General features: G+C 39.6%; 1 protein-coding gene and 1 long non-coding RNA gene across 4 annotated transcripts in view; one reads left to right on the top strand and one right to left on the bottom strand.

Moving 5' to 3' along the window:
• Positions 1-5,536: 5,536 nt before the first annotated feature.
• FASTKD2 (FAST kinase domains 2) overlaps positions 5,537-22,349 on the bottom strand; it is a 32,846-nt gene continuing 16,033 nt past the window's right edge. For 2 of the 3 annotated variants that reach the window (XM_007966001.3, XM_007965999.3), the window contains exons 8-12: positions 11,378-11,544; positions 9,830-10,051; positions 9,108-9,192; positions 7,343-7,457; positions 6,097-6,364 (exon numbers count right to left, since the gene is read on the bottom strand). In XM_007966001.3, coding sequence (XP_007964192.3) covers positions 6,248-6,364; positions 7,343-7,457; positions 9,108-9,192; positions 9,830-10,051; positions 11,378-11,544 — 706 coding nt within the window. In that variant the 3' untranslated portion in view covers positions 6,097-6,247. Of the gene's footprint in view, positions 6,365-7,342; positions 7,458-9,107; positions 9,193-9,829; positions 10,052-11,377; positions 11,545-16,213; positions 16,277-22,349 lie in introns of all 3 variants that reach the window. The other variant, XM_073019980.1, reaches the window with a different exon arrangement.
• On the top strand, positions 13,127-21,230 carry LOC140712596 (uncharacterized). The gene is made up of 2 exons (XR_012094281.1): positions 13,127-13,657; positions 19,229-21,230. It is a non-coding gene; the product is annotated as an uncharacterized lncRNA (long non-coding RNA).

Raw genomic sequence — 22,349 nt, 5'->3', positions numbered from 1 at the left:
CACACACACACACACACACGGATACAAAAGGTAGAAACAATCCAAGGGCCCATCTGCAGATAAACAAAATGTGGTATATACATACAATAGAATATAATTCCATCTTTAAAAGGAAGGAAATTTTTTTTTTCTTTGAGACGGGGTATCACTCTTTCCCCAGGCTGCAGTGTAGTGGCATGATCATGGCTTACTGTAGGCTCAATCTCCTGGGCTCAAGCCTTTTTAATTTTCTTGTAGAGATGGGGGTGTTGTGCTGTTACCCAGGCTGGTCTTCAACTCCCTGCCTCCAGTGATCCTTCCATCTTGGCCTCCCAAAGTGCCCGGGTGAAGGAAATACTGCCACATGCCATGACACGGGTGAGCCAGAAAACATCATGCTAACTGAAAGAAGCCAGTCAGTAAAGGATAATACTGAGCAATTCCACCTATAAGGTGTCTAGAGTAGTAAAATTCACAGAGACAGAAAGTAAATGGTGGTTGCCAGGCACTGGGGGAAAGGGGAAATGAACGTTACTGTTTAATGTGTCAGTGTTTCCGTTTTGCAAGTTGAAAAGATTCTGGAGCTGGACGGTATAGTGGTTGCTACACAACAATGTGAATGTACTCACTGCCACCAAACTGTCCATTTAAAAATGGTTAAGATGGTAAATATTATGTTGCATATTTTATCACAACTTTAAAAAATTTTAAGAAAATCAAGATGATATCAAACCACAGTTAAAGATGAGCTTCAGAAATATCTTGTTTGGGTTGTGTTGCTACGAAGAGCCCCATGTGAGTGACATACTTCTAAGTGTACAGAGTACGTCCTTTGGAAAAATGAGCAAGTACATTCACAAGTAATTTTGCCTCTGTATTCTCAAAAAATGTGACCGCACTGCTTAGTTGCTGTTTTTCTTTCAAGCTATTCATTTACAAGATCACTCAAGAAATGTTACTGAGCTAAACCTGTTCTGCCTTAACCCCGGCCTGGGGGATGCTTTGAAAAATGGCTGTAGCACATGGAACACTCTAAGGAAAACACTGAGGGGTGTTATTATCCTCTCTTAAGGCACTGTGGTCTGTGCAGAGCTCTGCCCTGGGGCAGCTGGGTAAAAAGTAGATACATCCAAGGCTTGGCTTGTGGCCTGCACAACGTGGAACCCCCGTTACAACAGCCTGCAACAGCACAGGAGCAAGGGCCGTGGGGGGAACTTCATCTGAACCCAAGCTGGTGAACGGGGCTTTGCTCCTCTGTTTTATTTATCTTTAATTGATTTTCTTTAACACTAGGTTTTCTTCAGGACTCACATTTAATAAGATAGAAGGAATATTTTTCTGATGAGTATAAGCAACATCTGAGCACTTCAAAGGTCCTCGAATAGAATAGCATTGGCTCTTTGTCTAATTTAACTTAAAAGTTACGACAAGGTGAAAGCTCTATTTATACATTTAATGCATTACATGTCTTTCTTCTATTCTGCATTTTTTAAGCAAAAAAGAAAGAGAGAGAGAGAGAGAGAGAAAGAGAGAGAAATGGATTGCCTGAAATAATTGGGTGAAAGTTTGATGCTATCTTCCCTTCCCTCTTCAGGATTAGGTGGCCCCTGGTGTAAAGAGATTGCCTGAGAGGAGCCTGGCAGAGTTGTAGTGAAAGCATGGGGAAGTGCGGTGAAAACTGGGTGCAAGGAGAACAAGTGGAAAATAAAGGCAAGTGTGTTGGCTTCTCCCTTCCTCTGCCTCGGAAGCTTTATTACTGCCTAGAGAAACCCACTCAGGGTGGTGTGACACGTAAAAGCAGCCGGCATTATACATAGGTGTTCCTAGTGGGTCTTCATAACATCAAGTGTCTGTAACCCTGAGTGAAATTCTAAATTTTTTTTTTTCTTTTTTGAGACACGGTCTCACTCTGTTGTCCAGATTGGAGTGCGGTGGCACGATCTTGGCCCATTGCAGCTTCGACCCCCTAGGCTCAGGTGATCCTCCCATCCCAGCTTTCTGAGTAGTTGGGACCACAGGTGCATGCACCACACCCAGTTAATTTTTGTATTTTTTGTACAGGTGGGGTTTTGCCATGTTGCCAGGGTGGTCTCAAACTCCTGGGCTCAAACAATCCTCCTGCCTTGGCTTCCCACAATGCTGGGATTACAGGTGTGAGCCACTGTGCCCGGCCCTGAGGGAAATTCTTTAAAAGCAAAATTCACAAACCTTTAAAGCAAAGTATCCAATTTGTTTGATTCTATAACATATATATGTGCACATATTGTAGTATCTTTATCGATCAGGATTTACTTGCTGGTAACAGAAACCACTGTAACCTAGTTTAGACACAATGTGCTTCTGTTAGTTTCTGGCCAGGCACAGAAGCCTCCTGCTTACAAGATGAATGGAAGAGCTGGAGGAGCAGCCTTTAGTCTGACTTCCAGGAATGACTCTCAGAACACCATCACAGAACTGGCTGTCCGGAAGAGATGCTATCTCTGCTTATAGCCTGGAAGCTGGAAAGTCATGAACATGCCGCCCATTGCTGGCTCCAGAGCCACATTACTTTAGCCACAATCTCCACCAGCAAAATGGATGCTCCTTGTCCTGCCACACCACACCCTGGGGTCTCTGTTATTGCTATTCTAGAAAAATTAAATGCTCTGTGGCTGTCTGTTGGCAGAAACATCATCTCCATCTCATTTGGCCTTCCCAGTTTCAAGTAGGTACATCTGCATGGAGGAAGCTAAGTCACACTTGGAATTCAAGCTGAAAGGGACTCTGGGAAATGTAGGCTTCAGCTTTTTTTGGATCCACCCGTGAGTCACGGCACACCTGTGTGCAAAAATGGGTTACAAGTGTATAAAGAGATAGCCATCTCTGGTCTTCTGGGTAGTTACTGCCCTCCTGGCCAGCAAGCTCCACACCTAGGTCTCCCTAGAAGGTAGCCCAAACAGGCTGGAGTCTTGATGGTCTACCTCTCAGGCCCTATGAATAAAGACTATGAGAGAGATCTGTCCTTTGCTGCCCTGTTGTGATGTGCTGTGTGGAGACAAGGCTGTGTCCGGTCACCTCACCAGCTACCTAAGTGGCTTGCAGCTAAGTGAGCCACTGGCCATCATAACTGCTGGGTAATTTCATGGAAAAGTGCAGTCAGTTGGGATTTGAGGAATGCCAGCTCCTTGTAGGTACAGTTCCAAGTAGATGCCCCAAATCTCCATCCTACAGAAACTTCTATTTGCTTAGAGATGTCCAAGCTAGTTGCAGGGTGACAACTGTCACAACACATAACATTCTATAAATTGGAATGTCATTGTTCTTTGGAAATACTCGATATGAAAACTTCAATTGTATTTGAGGTCCACTTGTATTATCACAGAAAAATACCACCACATTTTGTCAATGACAAGAAGAGTTGTTAGGTTATGTATATATAAAATTTTCAATTTTTGAATGTTTTTTAAAAGTTCTAAACTGTTTCATCACCTTTGTGTAAAGAAAGTTTCTATTCAATGGTAACTACTGAGAATTCAGAGAACTGAATAAAACACCTCAATCAAGAATTGAGCTGGGCACAGTGGCTTGCACCTATAGTCAGTCCTATCTACTTGGGAAGCTGAGGCAGGAGGATCCCTTGAGCCCAGGAGTTTGAAGTCAGCCTGGGTAACACAGCAGGACCCCATCTTTAAAAAACAAAAAATTAAAATTAAAAAAGTAAAAGAATTGCATGTAGCCACTTCAATAATACAATTTTATATCTTATATTTAGAGCAAGATCAAGCTTCTCATTAAGGATTCTGAAAAAAAGTTATTTGGATATCTCACACAAAATTAGTATTTAATATCTTTCCTAATACTTTTTCTATGTGTGCCATAGATCAGTGGTTTTTAGAGGACAGAAGAAAAAGCAAAGACAGAGGAATCTTTTAGAGGTGACAGATATATTATCTTGATTGTGGTTTCACAGGTGTGTGTGTCAAAACTGATCTAATTGTACACTTTAAATATATGCAGTTTACTATATGTCAATTATACTTTAATAAAGCCATTTTTTAAATTATGGAAGAAAACCCCACAAAGTACATTCCAGAAAGGTATTAATTTACAGTCTACCAACAGCTTATGCAAGTGCTTGCCTCATTACACCTTTGTCAGCATTGTAATTCTTAAAAGAAAAAAAAAAACACTGCTAATTTGAAAGGCAAAACCATCTCATCTGTTTGAATGTGGATGTCTTTACAAGTAGAACTTTTTTCATGTTCATCAGCTCTTTGCCCATGTCTCTTTCATTGCCACAAAGCAATAAAGAATGCTAACACTAGAATGCTAGTAAAAGAGGGATGCCTTTTTATCTGCCAGGTTAACTATAACAAACTGAAAATTACTACCCTAAAAAGTGGTCATAAATATTCACAAATTTGTCAAATCCTTTGAAGAAGAGTCATAATTAGCCACCCAAAACTAATGCACACTCAACATTTAAAGAAAAAAACCTTAGTTTCTTTAATAACAGAATATTTGCATCTTGTTCTGAAGCTTATGAGGTTAAATCACTTGGCCAAGTATACAAAACTAGAGGTTGTCCAATCTGGAACCAGAAGCCTGATCTCCCGGGACACAAGCTGAAGTGCAGGCAAGGATGAAATGATGTGGAAACCAATGGCACAGCTGAGACTTCAGGAAAGGAAAATTCTTTGAGCCTTATCTTCCTCATCCATAAAACGAGGGAAGTAACAATTAAATAATCACTACATTTCTTTCAACCTTTTCTAAATGCAAGCTGGATAAATTGATACAACCTGGCAGCTGTTGTCATATTCCTATAGTTTTTGCATTTTCTTTTTTTTTTTTTTTTTTTTTTTGAGAAGAAGTCTCGCTCTGTCATCAGGTTGGAGTACAGTGGTGCCATCTTGGCTCACTGCAATATCTGCCTCCCGGGTTCAAGCGATTCTCCTGCTTCAGCCTCCCAAGTAGCTGGGACTACAGGCATGTACCACCACGCCTGGCTAATTTTTTGTATTTTAGTAGAGATGCAGTTTCACCATGTTAGCCAGGATGATCTTGATCTCCTGACCTCATGATCTGCCCACCTCGGCCTCCCAAAGTGCTGGGATTACAGGCGTGAGCCACCGCGCCTGCCCCAGTTTTTGTATTTTCTTACAAGCCCATGTCAGCTCACATTCAAACTCTAGCCATCCCCTACTCTTTGTAGCCTTGGGCAAATAACCTATCCTGATTTTAGAGATGAGGAAATGAAGACACAGAGGGAATCATAATAGTAGCTACACCTCAAAGGGTTCAGATCATGAAAAGACAGCACACAAACGAATACTTAGTAGTGCCTGGTATGTACTAAGATGTCTAGTAATTGCATGTCTGTGTACTTGGGGGTAGAATAACACCAACTTGCAAACCCACGCTGTAAGTTCCACAAGAGACCATGCCTACTCATCACTATATCCCCAGCGAGACACATACCAGGTAGACAGGCATACTGAACAAAGTAGTTGAATTTGGACAAATATTTGAACAAAGAATGAACACACATAATTGAAAAAAGAGTCCTCAGGTCTGATTCACAACACAATTCCGCTATGTATTTAATTTAAAAGACTTCATGAAATTGTGGGAGGGGTGAGGGGGAAAAAGAAAGAGAAAGGAAGGACCCACCAACAGCAAGACTCCTTGCCATCTACATATTATCTCATCCGTGTTTCTCTTATAGTAACCCATGAAATATCTCTACCTGCGGTGCTTATTCCAAATACAAATACCATCCTCATTCATTTTCAACAGGCTACCTCACTAATTCTTACACACTTGACAACTTCAGAACCTAGTCCAATTATTATTTGGCCAATGCTTGAAAATGATTTAAAGGCATAACCCCAAGTCTTAGGAATAGCTGAGAGCAGAAGTATCAATATTCAGATTCCAAACACAAGGACTACTCAAATCAACCTGCCTGTGACCCCTCACAACTGAGAAACCAGTTTTTAATAGATCAAAGATGAAAAGGTGAAATGTACAGCTCACAAATTTCTCAAATATCTGGGCACTAGAGGGAATAAGTGTGGTTGGAAAAATAACCCTTCTGGAATTTTCTCAGCATATTTTAAAATGGCAGTAACAACATTTCTTCCATTCTTAAAATTAATTTTAATAGTGAACCGAGGTAAGTTTTTTTGTCTTAGCAGAGGGGTTAATACCACTGACAACTGAATTGTCATCTTTATTATTTTTACAAATGCATGTCTCCTAATATGAAAGGTTGATTTTCACTTGATTATGTGCTTTGCAAATTTACAGCAGCAACAGGAAGAGCTTCTACTGAATAGATTTTAGTCTTCAAAAATGTGATTGCATCTTCCATCTCTAGTTTGTCCATCTCCCAGTTATTGACCTTACCAAAGAAAGAGGAAAACAATCAGTTTGTGAGACGATGCTAACATAAGAGCTAGTTTAGAGATCCAAACATAGTAAATAACATGAGGAAAATAGCTTTTTGAAAGTAAATGTGACCTTATAACTACTCATATTTTAAAGGCATAATAAGACTACATGTTAAGGTTTAAGAAAGCTTTAACTGTGAAAATTATACAAATTTTAAAGGTCCTCTAAATGGCACAAAAATTGCTTTCTTGAGAAAATCTTCCTTAGAATATACATAATCAGCAATATAAAAAACAAAGTCTTAAATAGTAGCCCACTAAGAGAAAGGAGTCATCTTAATCTCAATAGTCCACACGTAATCCATTTCTAGATACTGAAGTATAATAACAGACTTGGAATGTTTACATCTTACATTATGTGCAGGACCAAATGAGTGGCATTTAGATAGATTCCAACAGCAACATATATATAAATGTATTTATAAGGTTCCTGCTACCTAGAAACATCTGAAGAGGCTGTTCAAGAGAAGTTGTGGTGTACAAAATAAAATTGAAGCGTAAGAGGGAAGAGAAAGACCCATCCAGCCTTTTCTGGCAACAAACATCCTGTAACAGCTTCACACAGGCCATGAAAACAAAGGTTTAACATCTTTCCTTCCCTTATTCAAGATAACCTGGAAATTAAATATGGTTTTGTGTGTCTTAAATATGAAAATATATTATTTGCATTCTTCCTCTTAGCAGAAAAGGATTAAAGCTGACCAAAACAACATTTGTAAAAGCTCTAATAATGCCAGTAATCAGCTGAGCAGAACCCAAATCGTGTACTAGCAAGGTTCTTTTTCAAAGAAATAGTAACTAAAGCACTTATTCCAATAATGCTGACAATTCCTCTAATCCTAGTAACCAGTCTCAACCACAGGATTCCTGGCAGCTGTTAGAATGTACATCAGTAATTAAAGAATATTCCATTTGCATTTTTTTCTTACCAAGATCACATGAAAACCCATTGCATTCAAATGCCGCATTTTCATAGCAAGGAATCCTCTGGGATGGCTTGAACCCAAACAATAAGCAGATCTAGAAACACATAGCACAGCTACTCTGAAAACAAAAATAAACAAAACAAGAACAGTTATCGATATTACCATTTAGTCTTGCTGCATTCCTGTTCTTTGGAGATTTCCAAGTTGAGCTCTCCACTGACCACAATCCTTGATATTCCTGTCTTAGTCCTTCACTTCTCTTACTTGGCTTCTGCAGATATTCCACTATACAAGGCTACTTTATAAACCAAAAATATACATTGTACACAGTTACCTCTCAGTTCCCTTTAAGGATGGCTACATTTTTGAAGCGGAAAATTTTCAGATATGAAAGCACCAATTTTAAGGGTTTTCTATGCAGTGCTGATTTCTGATCTCAGTGTAATTATTTATTCTACCAGTAGTAGTAATGGTGTAAATAATACCAAATAGTAAATGCTCTTCTTGCATATATTATCTCTCAGAGAAAGCAGCATGTAAAAAACAGAATTAGGAGTTTAAATACAAGAAAGAAAACACCAAGAGAAAGGCAAGACTGTTAAAAAAATAAAATGTGCAAATATAACAAAAATGTGGAAGGTGTAATTTGTTTTTTCATTGTTTCTGGCACTTTGGAAATACTAAGTTCACTGGGAGAAAAAAAGAAAAAAAAGACATTTATATCCTTACTGCCTTCACCTATACTCTGGCTGTTACATGACAAATTTTATGTCTTTAAAGGAATGCTCACATTCTTCACTTCTCATGACTTTATGCTGAGAACAACTGTTATTTTATTATGCCAGAATAGTGGAGTACCTGAAAAAGAAAAGTGATCTTGGAATGAGGTCAGAGAGAAAGCCTCTTCTGAGGGGAGATGGGTAGCATTGATAGGAAAGACAGCAGTTGAAAAGATGGCCAAGAAATAAGCTAGATGCATTCAGAAACAGGTGAGTCACAGAACTGTGTGTGAATGAAGAGGGATGGGCAGATAAGAGTTTGGATCCCTACAGATTTTTTTCTGTATGTTTCTATCGTACTTATGTGTGTGTGTGTCCAGTGGAGTAACAGGAGATCCAAGTCCCTTGGGGCCAGGATCCATGTAGCAGAGCCTTTACATAAAGGGTAACTGGCCCACGGGTGTGTGCAATGATGGCATGATCTTACGCATCTACTGAAGAGGCAGGATGTTCTCTCATGGTATAGCATCCGATTTCTCCCCAGAGACACTCTATTTGTAATGTGTGAGCCAAGGAAACAACTTAGGATTAGCTTCAATGTGCTCTGACCCATAGAAATACAGTTTAATTGAAAAACTAGTTTCTCTACCTCTGGAAAAGTCTTGGTGGTAGAGCAAAATATTGATTGGGTATTTTTGTAGAAGCCTCAAGTCTTTATTCTTTATGATCACTATTATATTATCTTGTCCAAAGTTTACAGTGCATTGATAGTTTCAATTATATTAATATTGTTTTATTGAACTGTAGCTTCAAAACTTAATTTTAAAGTCTGTCTCATTAAATGGTCCCACTGAAGTCCACTGTATTCAACCATAATGTCCACATTGACACTTTCTAAGGAATACACTGATGGATGAGCAGTCTCTTGGTGTGCTGCAGGCTCCATACAAACATCAAGTCTTAGCTTTACTACCGCTATTTAATGTCAAGTCTTTTATAATTAGGATGTAAATTCGGAAAACCCAGCAAATGAAATATATGTAAGCAACCTTTGAATATCTGTAGCAGAAGCTGTATCCACATCAGAAAATGGAAGCACTTGATTCCTGTTAGTGTCCAATCTTATTTCAAAATCTGAAAGGAAAGAATTGATATTATTTTTTCAAACATTGCTCCAAGTGACTTTCTTTTTTTTTTTTTTGAGATGCGGTCTCACTCTGTCATCCAGGCTGGAGTACAGTAGTGTGATCTCAGCTCACTGCAGCAACTTCCCAGGTTCAAGCAATTCTTCCACCCCAGCCTCTTGAGTAGCTGGGACTACAGGGACATGCTATCACGCCCATCTAATTTTTGTATTTTTTTGGTAGAGACAGGATTTTACCATGTTGGTCAGGCTGGTCTCGAACTCCTGAGCTCCAGTGATCCACCTGCCTCAGCCTCGCCACATGCTACCGTGTGTGCCACCGCGACCAGCCCCAAGTGATTTTCTGTTTCAAAATGTTTAATAGTACTACCAATAATGATAATAGCAGTAGCTAAAATATACTGAGAGCTAACCATGTGTCAGATACTAGTCTCGGGATTTTAGACACATAAAAATGTGTAGAATTTCATTTATTGGTCACAAGAATTTTATGAGGTAAGAATCAGGCCAGTTCCACAGGCAATGCTGCACTACACTAACCTGCTGCCACAAATACCTATTTTTTTATCTGAAAAAAAGGGAAAATAAATACAACAAAATGAAAGGAAATCATATAATGTCCCATACCAATATGATAATTGTGTGGCAAGTGCACATCTTTTGAGAAGTATCCTTCACCTCCCAGAAGGCTGCTCAGCACCTCTGCCACCTTTGCATTTGGATGTGATGGTGGCAGCTCCTGCGGAAGCTGTGGGAGCGACAAGGCTATGTCCTTGAGATAAACAGTATCATCAAGTTTTAGACAAGTATCCAAAATATGCAGCTTGTGAACATTCTTCTTCATGTCATCTAAAAGATAAAAAAGACAGTATATCATTAAGAAGAAATAAATGCAACATTAAAAAACTATATTAATACATATTTAGTAATCGATATAAAATAGTAAACATATATATATAAATGCACTTGTATTTCTTTTTTTTTTTTTTTTTTTGAGACGGAATGTCGCTCTGTCGCCCAGGCTGGAGTGCAGTGGCCGGATCTCAGCTCACTGCAAGCTCCGCCTCCCGGGTTTTCGCCATTCTCCTGCCTCAGCCTCCCGAGTAGCTGGGACTACAGGCGCCCGCCACCTCGCCCGGCTATTTTTTTTTGTATTTTTTAGTAGAGACGGGGTTTCACTGTGTTAGCCAGGATGGTCTCGATCTCCTGACCTCGTGATCTACCCGTCTCGGCCTCCCAAAGTGCTGGGATTACAGAATGCACTTGTATTTCTAACGATCTCTTTCTTATCACAAGGACCCCTTCTGTGTCTCCCTGGTTTCCACAGGGTCTAAGTCAAAGCCCTGCACTTCATAATGTTTTAAGGCCTCAAATATCTTTAGGGGTCATTTAGTCTAAACTCCTCAATTTATAGATAAGGAAATGCCCAGGAATGTTAAAAAGCCTCGTGATTAGTTAAGGCAAAGTTGGAACTAGAATCCAGGTTTTCGGGGTTCAAGGCTGTTTCTCCATTATTACACTGCCTGAAAAATCAGCACATGGTATTGACTGACTCTTCATAACTCAACTTTGGAATTTTATAACATTTTTTTTTTTTAATTCAGAACTACTCTATTCTCAGACACATCCTCAAATTTTGTACATCTACCTGGATATTGCTTTGCCTTATTTAATATTAAAGACTAAAAGTCAACAGTTAATTTGGTTCCAAGAGTAAATGAACTAATCAATTTGGTGGCTATTTGGTTTCTTGATCTAACAGGTGTTCCCTCATCACAGGCCAGGAGTGACTAAGTGTTTGCAGCTGCAAAAGTTGACTTAGGTTGGCTTCAAATGTGGTAAGAAAGGATTAGGAATTACCAACAGCTCTGATCAAAGCATAAAGAACAACCTGAACAGTTAGCCTTTGTATAGATTGATAGAGTGTAAATAAAAGGAATAATGATGCATTTCTTATTATTTTTTTCTACATGTAGGACTTGTCATTAAAGAAGGGTCTGTAGGTTTGTTGCTTTGAAGCACTATCCTTTGACTTCACCATTGTCAGCCCCTTCCACAGTAACACCTGCTCTGCAAATTTCAACTAATGCTGCTTCAACTAAGACCCCATTCAGAGTCATATGGTAGCTAGTGGTAGTGTCTTATTTTGGTCACAATTCTGCAGTAACATCCTACCTGACGTCAGCAGCTCACTGATGATGTCTTTTTGCAGAAGCTGATTAAAAGGAGCCAGGGGAAAGTAATTCATCAAGCAAAATGAATACACTGCATCCAATAAGTTTTCAGAAGAAACAGAGTGAAGATAACCAGTCAGAGCACTAGCCATAACTTCCAGGAACTGTCTGAGGAACAAAGAAAAGTCAGTTTCCCAAAATATACAGAAGGGCAATATATTTATGGATTCCAGAGAAAAGAGATAAGAAAATCAGGCTTGCAAGTAAGTATCCATACATCGTTCTGGACAGTTAGTTATCTCATAATAAGTGTATGCATTCAATAAATATTGGCTATTGCTATATGTCTTGAACGAGAAACATTTTATAGACTTTAACTCACTTAACTCACACTAAAAAACTCTATGGGTATTACTATCATTCTCCTCATTTAAAAAAATGGGTAAACAGGCTTAGAGGTTGAGTAACTTGTCTAAGAACACACAGACAAGGAAGTAGCAAAGGCAGTATTAGAACACAAGGTGTCAGGCTCCAGAACGTTTTCATAATTATGCTAGGTTTTCTATAATGCCTGAACCACCTCTACAGTTTTATAACCAACTAAAATTATCTAGCTCTCAATACTATGGGTTAAAAGAACTACAAGCTTAATCCTACCACCCAGAGCTAATTAATGTTACACAGTATAACAATGTGGTTAAGCACAAATGAAGACAGAAAAGATCAAAATCAGGTGCAGTCGCTGGGCCAGAGTGACACCACTAATAAATGGTAGCTACCCTTTGAACACATGCCAATCTGACTCTCAGGGCATATGATACATATAGTTATATAAGAAAAGAAATACACGCAAAGTACTGTGATCTCGCAAAGAAAATAAACAGAAGCTTTTGGGAGAAGAAGTTGAATAAGTGGAAAAGATGGAATAAGGGAAGAAGATCTGAGCAGAGCCCTGAAAGCGCATGCTACTTGCCTGATAGTGAGCAACTGGTGAGATAAAGGTACAGAGGAGTGATTCTTAACAGCCGGGGCAAATATGCCTGGACGCAAGCTCTTGTTAACGTTGAGACTGAAATCAACTAAGAGGTCCACGGATAGGGGTAGAAGGGTTGGTTGGGGAGGATGAAGGGCTATAAGGCCAGGAAAACTGTAGGAATTACGATGAAATGGGAGGAATATAACAGATCACACACGCAACAGCAAGGCAGCACTTCTGAAATTGGTAACTGATTGCTTTTGGAACACGCAGTGGGAGGTGGGGGCAGGGGATGGTGTGGACGAGGAAGTTGGGAGCCTGGGTAGTGATCCCCTCTCGCCCTACTCCTCACCTTGTACCTCATGCTGCGTGCTGTTCCCTGCATGTGCTCTGCTGTTTCCTTCCTCCCGTATAGAGGGCCTTTCACTTGGAATATTCATTCCTGCTTATCTTTTCATGGTAAACCCCCATCTCTCCATTTTTTAAGATCAGTTCAGATACCATCTCCTCCAGGCAACACTGCCTGATATCCCCTGACCCTCCTCTTCACCAGGCTGGCATCCTGACATATCCCTCTTCTATTTCCAAATATCCTAGATGATATGGTTTGGCTGTGTCCCCACCCAAATCTCACCTTGAACTGCAGCTCCCATAATTCCCTTGCGTTGTGAGGGACCCAGTGGGAGACAGCTGAATCATGGGGGTGATCTCTCCCATACTCTTCTTCTGGTAGTCAATAAGTCTCACGAGATCTGATAGTTTTATAAGGGGAAACCCCTTTTGCTTGGCTCTCTCTTGTCTGCTGCCCTGTGAGAAGTGCCTTTTACCTTCCGCCATGATTGTGGGACCTCCCCAGCCATGTGGAACTGTAAGTCCATTAAACCTCTTTCTTTTGTACATTGCCCAGTCTTGGGTATGTGCAGGGGCCTTTGAAAACAGTATGCTGAGAATAGATAGGGCTCAAGGACAGTATCTCCAACTGAACTTTTAATGAACTCCCGTAGGCGCCAAGAAGGCGGGTAGATAAGAAAGAATATAGAAACAAGGTACTGAGTAGAAGGTTACATGTGGGAAAAGAAAGTTTGTTTTGCATTGCATTCTTTCTGCTGACCTGAGGTTTATGGAGTATAAATAAAGTGAGGCGGAGGCTCTGAGCGCGGCCGCCATGTTCTCTGTGTGTCTTTGTCTTTGTGTGTGTTCTTTCATTCTCCACCACCCCCGGTGCGGCCCCCAACAAGTGGCGCAGCGAGCAGGGTCAGCACGGGTGAGTAGGGGAGAACAAGAAGGGGAACCCCCTAGGAGCAGGTAAGGCTCAGATATTGTTAAGGGGAACCTTCTTAAGCTTTCATTATGGGAATTCCATCTCTCTGGCCTCAGAATATTTATGGCTGTTTCAAGGACTGTTGCTGTCTATGGGAGTAGAAGTGAAAGAAAAAGACTTTGAAGCGATTGTTTGCCCATGTTGAATAACATTGTTACTGGTTTCAGTATCAGACTAAAGTGCAGCTGAATCGGAAAAAATGGTTACAGGTAGTAAAAGCTTTGCTTAGAGCTCTCCAGTTAGGGGATATTATGCCTCTAAAATTGTGGACCTTGTGTCACTCTATCACTCAGACATTAGAGTTACTTGAGACTGATTCGGAGTGTGGTAATGTAGCCACAGGAGGAAAGGTATCTGAGGATTTGGAAAAATAAAATAAAATAAAATAAATCTGAAATGGAGCCCATTTGTGCCAGGGTAGCAAAAGGGGGAGAAGAGAAAAAGCCAGCTCTTCCTTCTTCTAAGGGAAATTCTGACATGCAGTGTATTATGGAAATGCTTCAACAAATATTACAGATACATTCTTCTAATTCACCTTTGTGAGCTTTCCCTGTTTCTTTTCCTTCTGCCCTGTTAAAAGAGAATTTTCCAGTGCCTCCAACCCCCGGGCTTCCTTATCTTTACCTTTGTTTGGCAAAGTTTTCTCAGTGCCCCCAACAGGCTGAGACGGCTGAGGGGGCTGAGGGACTGAGGCGCTGAGGGGCGGGCAGCCTGGCGGGTCCCTGCCGCAGGGTCGACCGCACGTCATGTGGCCGAATCCCCCGGGCTGCTTTCTCTCCAGCTGCTCAGCCACTTGTTTTCTTACCGTGAACCTCGGGCTCCTGCTCGGCGTCCTTTCTTGCTCTGTCTCTGTTTTTGCTGCATTCTATCGGCAAGTCTTTAATTTAGGATATTTCACTGATATAACTGAGGATGAACTGTGTTTTGCAGCATTTTATTTTATTACGCGCTTTCTCCTAGATTTTGGTATCCTTTTTATGCTGACTTGATTAAACATTTTGGAAACTTTCCTGGAACTGATAAAATAGCTTTGATATGATCTTTTTCTTGAGGTCATAAAATAATTTACTTTGAAATGTCTCAGCCTAACAACTTTTGGGCTTTTGTTGTTTTGTGCAGAGGTGGGAAGGCTCCTTTGCATTTTTGGTATAACTTCTGTGTTAATGATTTTGTTGTTTGCTTCGCACAAAATCACTTAGTGATCCGTGTTTTCCAGCTTAGAGTTAACATGTATCATTTTGTGAATTAAAAAAAAAAAGTCTCGTAAAAAAAAAAAAAAAAAAAAATTTTAAGGAGCTGGATCTGTTCCCAATTATTTGTGCTTCTTTTGCTCCTAATGCTTAGTTTTCAAATGGTGGCAATAATGTCCAATTTAATGCCTTACAAATTAAATTTTTAAAAAGAAATGAAAGCTGCCATTTCTAACTATGAACCCCTATCCTTGGTCTTCTTGATATTTTTTCATCAGAAAATTTGATAATTTCTATAGACTGGAAGACTTTGGGGAAGGTTTTTCTTGATCGTTCTCAGTGGTTACAATTGCGCAGCTGGTAAATGAACAAGGCTCATGTACAGGCTAGAAAAAATGTTATGTGTGATCCCCCAGGAGCCACTGAGGAACAACTCACAGGCACAGGCCAATATGCTACTCTTAGTGCTCAGGCTGGTCTAGAAGATGTTGCCCTTACTTAAATCAAGACTTTGTTTTTAAGGGCCTAAAATAAGGCAGAGATAACAGGAAAATCTTCCCTTTCCTCTGTGAAGATTTTACAGGGCACAAATGAACAATATTCAGATTTCGTAGCCCGTCTTCAGGATGCTGTCTTGAAAATTGTGGGTGCTGACCTTGCTTCAAAAATTTTGTTACAAACGTTGTCTTTTAAAAATGCTTATGCTGACTGTCAAAAACTTGTTAAAATCATTAAAGGCCAATGGGGCCAATTTAGATAAATATATTAAAACTTGTGTTAGTGTTGGAGGGGCTATTTATAATGCTCAATTATTTGCTGGAGCTTTGTCTAAAGCCTTAAAAGGAAATAACAAACAAGGTGTTTGCTTTCAGTGTGGTAAACCTGGACATTTCAAAAAAGAATGTCATAAAAATTGAACACTTTTATCCCTCAAGGCAGAAAGGTGCCTTCAGAGGTGTACAAATGTTGTGGTAAAGGTCGACATTGGACAAATAAATGTCATTTCAAAACTGATAAAAGTGGAAATTTACTGTCTCCTCTCCTGGGAAATGGGAGCCGGGGCCCACAGGCTTGGGGCCCCAACAATTTATGTCACCAGGTCTGAAAGTGTAGTTGGTTTATCAGTCTTTACAAATGAGAAATATAAGAAAGGAAAAGAATGCACAAACTAACTAGGTTTCTTGTAATAAATCACTAAACTAGTCCAAGGACCAAAAAATACAAGATCAGCATGACTCTGAAGGATGTGAGATTATGGTTCTGCACTTGTTACATTAAAGAGCTAAAATTAATAGACGTAATATTAACAATAATAACAGTAATAATAGCCATAGTATACGGAGTACTTACTGTGTGTCTACTACTGTGAAAAAATCTTCACTTGCATTTAGTTCTTCCAACATCCCTTTAAGACTGACAAATTTTATAATTATTACCATTTTGTAGACAGGAAAACAGAGTTAAGACAGTTTTATAAATGTATCCAAGGTCATATAGCTATTATATTTTGAAAATATGACTTTCTGTCCCCAGAGCTTACATGCTTAACCCTTTCCTCTAGACTGCTCTATAAAGTACAAAAATGGTAGTCACCCTCCTTGGAATAATCGGAGGAAAGAAAAATCAATAACTAAGTAAAAGTTGTATCTCAGCACCAGATCCAATCCCAATTTCAAGTACCCATTTAGCCTTGGATAGCATCATTGTGTTTTGAAAACCAAAATCCGTTGAGTATTTTGTGGTCCACCATCTTTTACAAAGCAGATACTCTATTGAATAGTAAACTACGAACTGAATTTCTGTACCTGTAATCACCTTATTTGTTTACAAATATTTGTTATTGACTAAATCTGCATACAATACCCAGTGAGCAATGGCCTACAACATCAAGGAATAAATTCAAGTCCTCCTTAAGGATCCCACACCTTACCCCAGTTTCTCAGCTTTATGTGGCAACTAAGCAGAGCGCCGCTGCTGACTTAGTTATTACTCAGCCTTATACTTTGTCTCCTAATAGAGGAGTATATAAATTAGCTATTAGAGAGTGTGGCCCTTTGCCAAAAGGACATAATGTTACTAATAAAAGTCTTATTATGGTTTAAGTCTCACAATTTATATGCCTAGAGGCAGGGGAATGTATTCTCAATAGGGAGGGTTTGGTAGCACAGAAAAAACTGTTTTTTGGGAAACTTTAGTTTCTAATCAAAAGCCCTTATGTTCATTGCACATTAATGAAATAGTTTTTAAAGGGTTAATTGACACGGTGGTAAATATGTCTATTATTTGTTTAAATTAGAGGCCTATACAATAGGAAAAAAGACAAGTTGCAGTTATACTCACTGGCTTGGGTGCTGCTTCTGTGGTTTATCAAGACGTAGAACCTTTAACTTGTGTCGGTCCTAAAGGTTAACAAGGTCAAGTGTTTTTTTTTTTATTTTTATATTGTTCCTATCAATATTAATTTTTGGGAACAAGATCTTTCACAACAATTTGCTGCTTTTTAAAACATTCCTCTTATTTCCTCAGCTGCCAAAAATACGATGTTCAAAATGGGCTACAATCCTTTAAACTCATAGCCACCACTCCTATTTATGTGAAACAGTGACCATTATTTAAAGAAATACTTAGGACTCTAAAAGAGTAAGTCAAAAAACAAATGGCCGAGAGGAATATAAAGCCACGTATTTCTGCATGGAATTCCCGTCTTTGTCTTGTCTTAAAACTATAAATGTTTACATTAAACCTAGGGAAAGTTTACAGCCTGGTCTTCCTAATCCTGCCCTTATCCCACAAAGTTAAAAATTAATGGTCATAGATCTCAAAAATTGTTTTTTCTTTATTCAGTTACAACATCTTTTTTCTATTCTAGAAGGAGACAGTCACTTGGACAGCTCACGTCATTTAACTCCTTTGGCTTTACAGAAACTCCAGCTTGTGGAAGAGCAACTTCAAAAGGCTCATTTACATTATATCCTTCCCGATGTTCCCCTTTCCCTTTGTTTATTTCATACTTTACATTCTCCTACAGGAATGATTCATCAGACCAATCAGCCGCTAAAATGGATCTTTTTGTCCAATAAAACATCTAAACACTTGGCTACTTATATCGATTGTTTAGCTGAACTGATCATCAAAGGACGGCATCACTGTCGACAACTTTGGGGAGGAGATCCTTCCTTAATTATCTCTCAATTCACTCATAGTCAGATCATTTATCTTCTTGCAACTTCTGATTCTTGGCAAGAAGCTTCATCAATCTTGAGTTACAGTTTATCCTTATCCCTCGGTGCAACAGGGAGAATTGTTTACTATTCTCATGGTCTTACTTAATTTCCCTACTACTGGTTGTAATATTGTTAGTGATTCTCAATATGCCGTTTATGTTACTTCTTATATTTCTCAGGCCACTTTACCTCTTTGTGCTACTTCTTCTCTTCAAAAACTCTTTTCCTTGTTATTTTCTACTTTGAGCCAACGTCGAGCTCCTTTATTCATCACTCATCTTCGTTCTCATTCTCAACTGCCTGGACTATTAGTTCATGGAAATACTAAGATTGATTCACTTCTAATTGGCCACTTGCAGGCTGCAGAACAAGAACATGCTCTACATCACACTAATAGTTCTGGCCTTCAACGACGGTTTCATTTAACTCATAAATAAGCTTGTTCTCTTATTCGAGCTTGTCCTTTCTGTGCTCCTTTGAGCATTCCATCCTTCCATCCTGGAGTTAACCTGAGAGGTACTCAAGTTAATCAAATTTGACAAATGGATGTTATACATATTCCTTCTTTTGGACGATTAAAGTATGTTCATCATACCATTAATACTTTTTCTCATTTTCAATGGGCCACTCCGTTGCCATCTGAGAAAGCTGATTCTGTTATTACACATCTCTTAGCTTGTTTTGCCATTATGGGCATTCCTTTTATACTTAAAACTGATAATGCCCCTGCCTATGTCTCTCATAAACTACAAGTTTTCTTACAGCAATACAATATTCGACATATCACCGGGATCCCGGGCAACAGTCAAGGTCAAGCCATCATCGAGCGCGCAAATTTAACTTTAAAAACTCAACTATTAAAACAAAAAGGGGGAAATGAGCCCCCCCAAAAAACCACATTTTTTTGAAGGTTAACCTTTCTACCTTAATTTTTTTGATTTTGAAGGTTCTTTTTACTTGAATTATTTTTTGAATCAATGGAGACAATTGCAAGACTCCGCTGTCATAACCCATCTTTCTTCACCTCTCTCGGTGATAGTCCCCGCTGACAATTTAAAGATTTGGTATCCTAATGAAGAAGGTAAGTATGTTCAAGGGCAAGTTCTAAAACAGGAATGGGGCTATGCTCTTGTCCTTACAGGGAGCGGACCTGAGTGGTTTCCTACAAGATGATTGAAACCCTGTTGAAAAGAAAACTGGATTCAGCATGCATTTCTTCCTTTGTTGGATGTGCCTCAGCGGGGGACTTATTTCCCTTAGTGAGGCTTTGTATGAATATTGCACTTATATTCCCTTTCCACCCTTGTATCAGGGAGTCGCCTGGGGAGAGGCGGAAATTAAGGTTTTCACCAATGACACTACTTGAATGCCGTCCCCCTATATAGACAAGGACAATATAGAACGGGAAACGGGAATTATAAACAACACATACCAATTTGGAGTGGAAGAACTTCCAATATGCATGGGAAATAGTTCTCATTGTCTCCGAAAATCGTATGAAGCCTGGGTTGTTCGCTATAATCATAGTTATATGGCTGCTAATACTGTTATTATAATCATACTGTATATAATAATGAAACTATTCCTAGTTCTTTACCTTTTTGTCCTATTCCAGAGGTTTCTCCTAATATTGAGGTGCTGGAGTGGCAACTATGTCGGGGAAATAAAACCCGGATTTTATTAGAATACAATGGGATGCAAATAACTGATTGAAGTGTGCACGGTGATTTTCAAATAAAATTTAGTCACATACCTTTGAAATGGCACCGGGTAAATAAAAGTATTGCTGCTAACAATAATGAAACCTTGGTATGGTGTGAAGGAGGCCTAAGTACAGAGTCATCTTTGGAAGTTGTTAGCTGCAGGCGATGCCATTAGCACTTTTGTGGGGAATATGTCTCTTAATCTTTCTAACCCAACTAATTCCTTTCATATTCAGTTATATCGGAATACCTCTCGATATATTATTGCTTGTGTCCGTAAGCCCTACCTATTATTAGCAGGGAATTTGATATGGGATAATAATACGGGAATTGTTAATTGTACAATACGTGTACATTTTTGTCTTGCCTCAATCATTCTTGGTGGCACAACTTTGCTGGGGATATTTATATCCTCAGGGCTCGTAAGGAAATTTGGCTACCTGTTAATCTTACGCGACCGTGGGGGGCATCACCTCTTGAAACTTATATTTGGACTTCTCTTCAGCGAACCCTCCGTGCCCTTGGACTTATAATTGCCTCGGTGATGAGTCTTGTTGCCATTGCCTCCACTGCGGCTGTAGCAGGGCTCGCTCTTCATCAAAGCATACAAAATGCTGAATTTGTGCAGCAATGGCATGAACAATCTCACCGGTTATGGCTTCAACAACGAAACATTGATTCTCAACTTGCTGAAAGATTGGACAACAAGGAGCAAGCGTTGACATGGCTTGGAGATCAGCTCACTGTACTCAGTACTCGGGTAACATTACAATGTGATTGGAATTCCACTCAATTTTGTGTAATGCCTGTGCCTTTTAACATCTCTCAAAATTGGACTGTAATCCGAAAATTATTAATTGGCCATAAAAATATTAGTTTGGACATTCAAGAGCTCACTCAGAACATTTCCGAAGCATTTCGACAACAATTACATGTGCTGTCTGGAACTGTAACCTTGCAGGAGCTGGGGCAGCGCCTTGCTGCCTTTAACCCATGGACTCAGATAAAAACATGGATTTCTACAATCTTTGGAAGTATATTGCTTTGGGCACTTGGTTTGTGTCTACTTCTTTTGGTGATTCGATGCTCCCTCTGTCGCCACCAAAAACAAAAGAAAACACAGGAACAAATATGGGCTACCTTTTTAGGATTGAGGCAAAACAAAATTAAAAGGGGGGAAATGCAGGGGCCTTTGAAAACAGTATGCTGAGAATAGATAGGGCTCAAGGACAGTATCTCCAACTGAACTTTTAATGAACTCCCGTAGGCGCCAAGAAGGCGGGTAGATAAGAAAGAATATAGAAACAAGGTACTGAGTAGAAGGTTACATGTGGGAAAAGAAAGTTTGTTTTGCATTGCATTCTTTCTGCTGACCTGAGGTTTATGGAGTATAAATAAAGTGAGGCGGAGGCTCTGAGCGCGGCCGCCATGTTCTCTGTGTGTCTTTGTCTTTGTGTGTGTTCTTTCATTCTCCACCACCCCCGGTGCGGCCCCCAACAGGTATGTCTTTATCAGCAGTGTGAAAACAGACTAATACACTACATCACTCGAATTTTCATGCTATATTTAATCGCCAATTTACATATCTACCTTACCCATCACACAGAATCCTCTGGCAAGAAGGACTGTCTTACTCATCTTTCTCCTAAGTGTCCAGGTGCTTGGCAAATGCTGACTAAACAAACAAATAAACTTGGATGAGGAAGAAAAGGATGAGTCAAGAAAAATGAGCTGACTTCCAGAATTACTGAACTTGAGACACTTTTGGGATGTGCAGTGACCATATGCAACCCACAGAGACTCAGGTCTGGATTCAGGAGCACACTAATGACCACAGATGCAAATGTGGGATTATCCATAAGGTGGTAAATACAGATTAAGAAGAGAAGAAACCAAAGGACCAAAACAACAGAGCTTAAATGTTAAATATTTCTTCCTTGGGTTCCAAGCCCAGCAAGATACTCTGGATTTAACACACCCTCTCCCCCATGGGCCATCAAAAATGAAATAATGATTAATGTATAGCATGTGGATATACAATAAGCTAAGCCAGATTTCCTACCACTCTCCTATCTAATCCATCTCTTCTAGTCAATTCTCTTCCCAAATACTTGGAGTTATTCTGCTTCCAAAACCTTTGCCACTCCAGCCTAAGTTGCCATCTTCCTTTCTCCTTCCTCCATAAAGCACTTACTTGGTGCCCACCATGTACTGCCTTCCTCTGGATATACAAGAGAGTTGTTTTGATAAGTGGTCTAGGAAGAACAGGGAATACAAACTTCTTTTTTTATAGCCCTCAAAATACCAAATCCAGGCAACTGTACATTCATGAGCATTCAGGAAATGGTGACTAATTAATCTTGCTGTATCTGCCATATTGCCCCTACTTCTCCTTTGGAGAAATGTTGAGGTGTGAGGCTTAGAATTAGGTAAGGGTTTCTCAATCTCAGCACTACTGACATCTGGGGCTGGATAATTCCTTATTGTGAGGGGTTATCTTGCGCATAGTAGGATGTTAGTGACACCCCTGACCTCTATCCACCAGAGGCCAGTAGCACA

This window comes from Chlorocebus sabaeus, chromosome 10 (assembly GCF_047675955.1).
Source record: "Chlorocebus sabaeus isolate Y175 chromosome 10, mChlSab1.0.hap1, whole genome shotgun sequence".
Taxonomy (NCBI): Eukaryota; Metazoa; Chordata; class Mammalia; order Primates; family Cercopithecidae; genus Chlorocebus; species Chlorocebus sabaeus.
The sequence above is the reverse complement of the archived record's forward strand: the minus strand, read 5'-3'. Positions and strand labels throughout refer to the sequence as shown.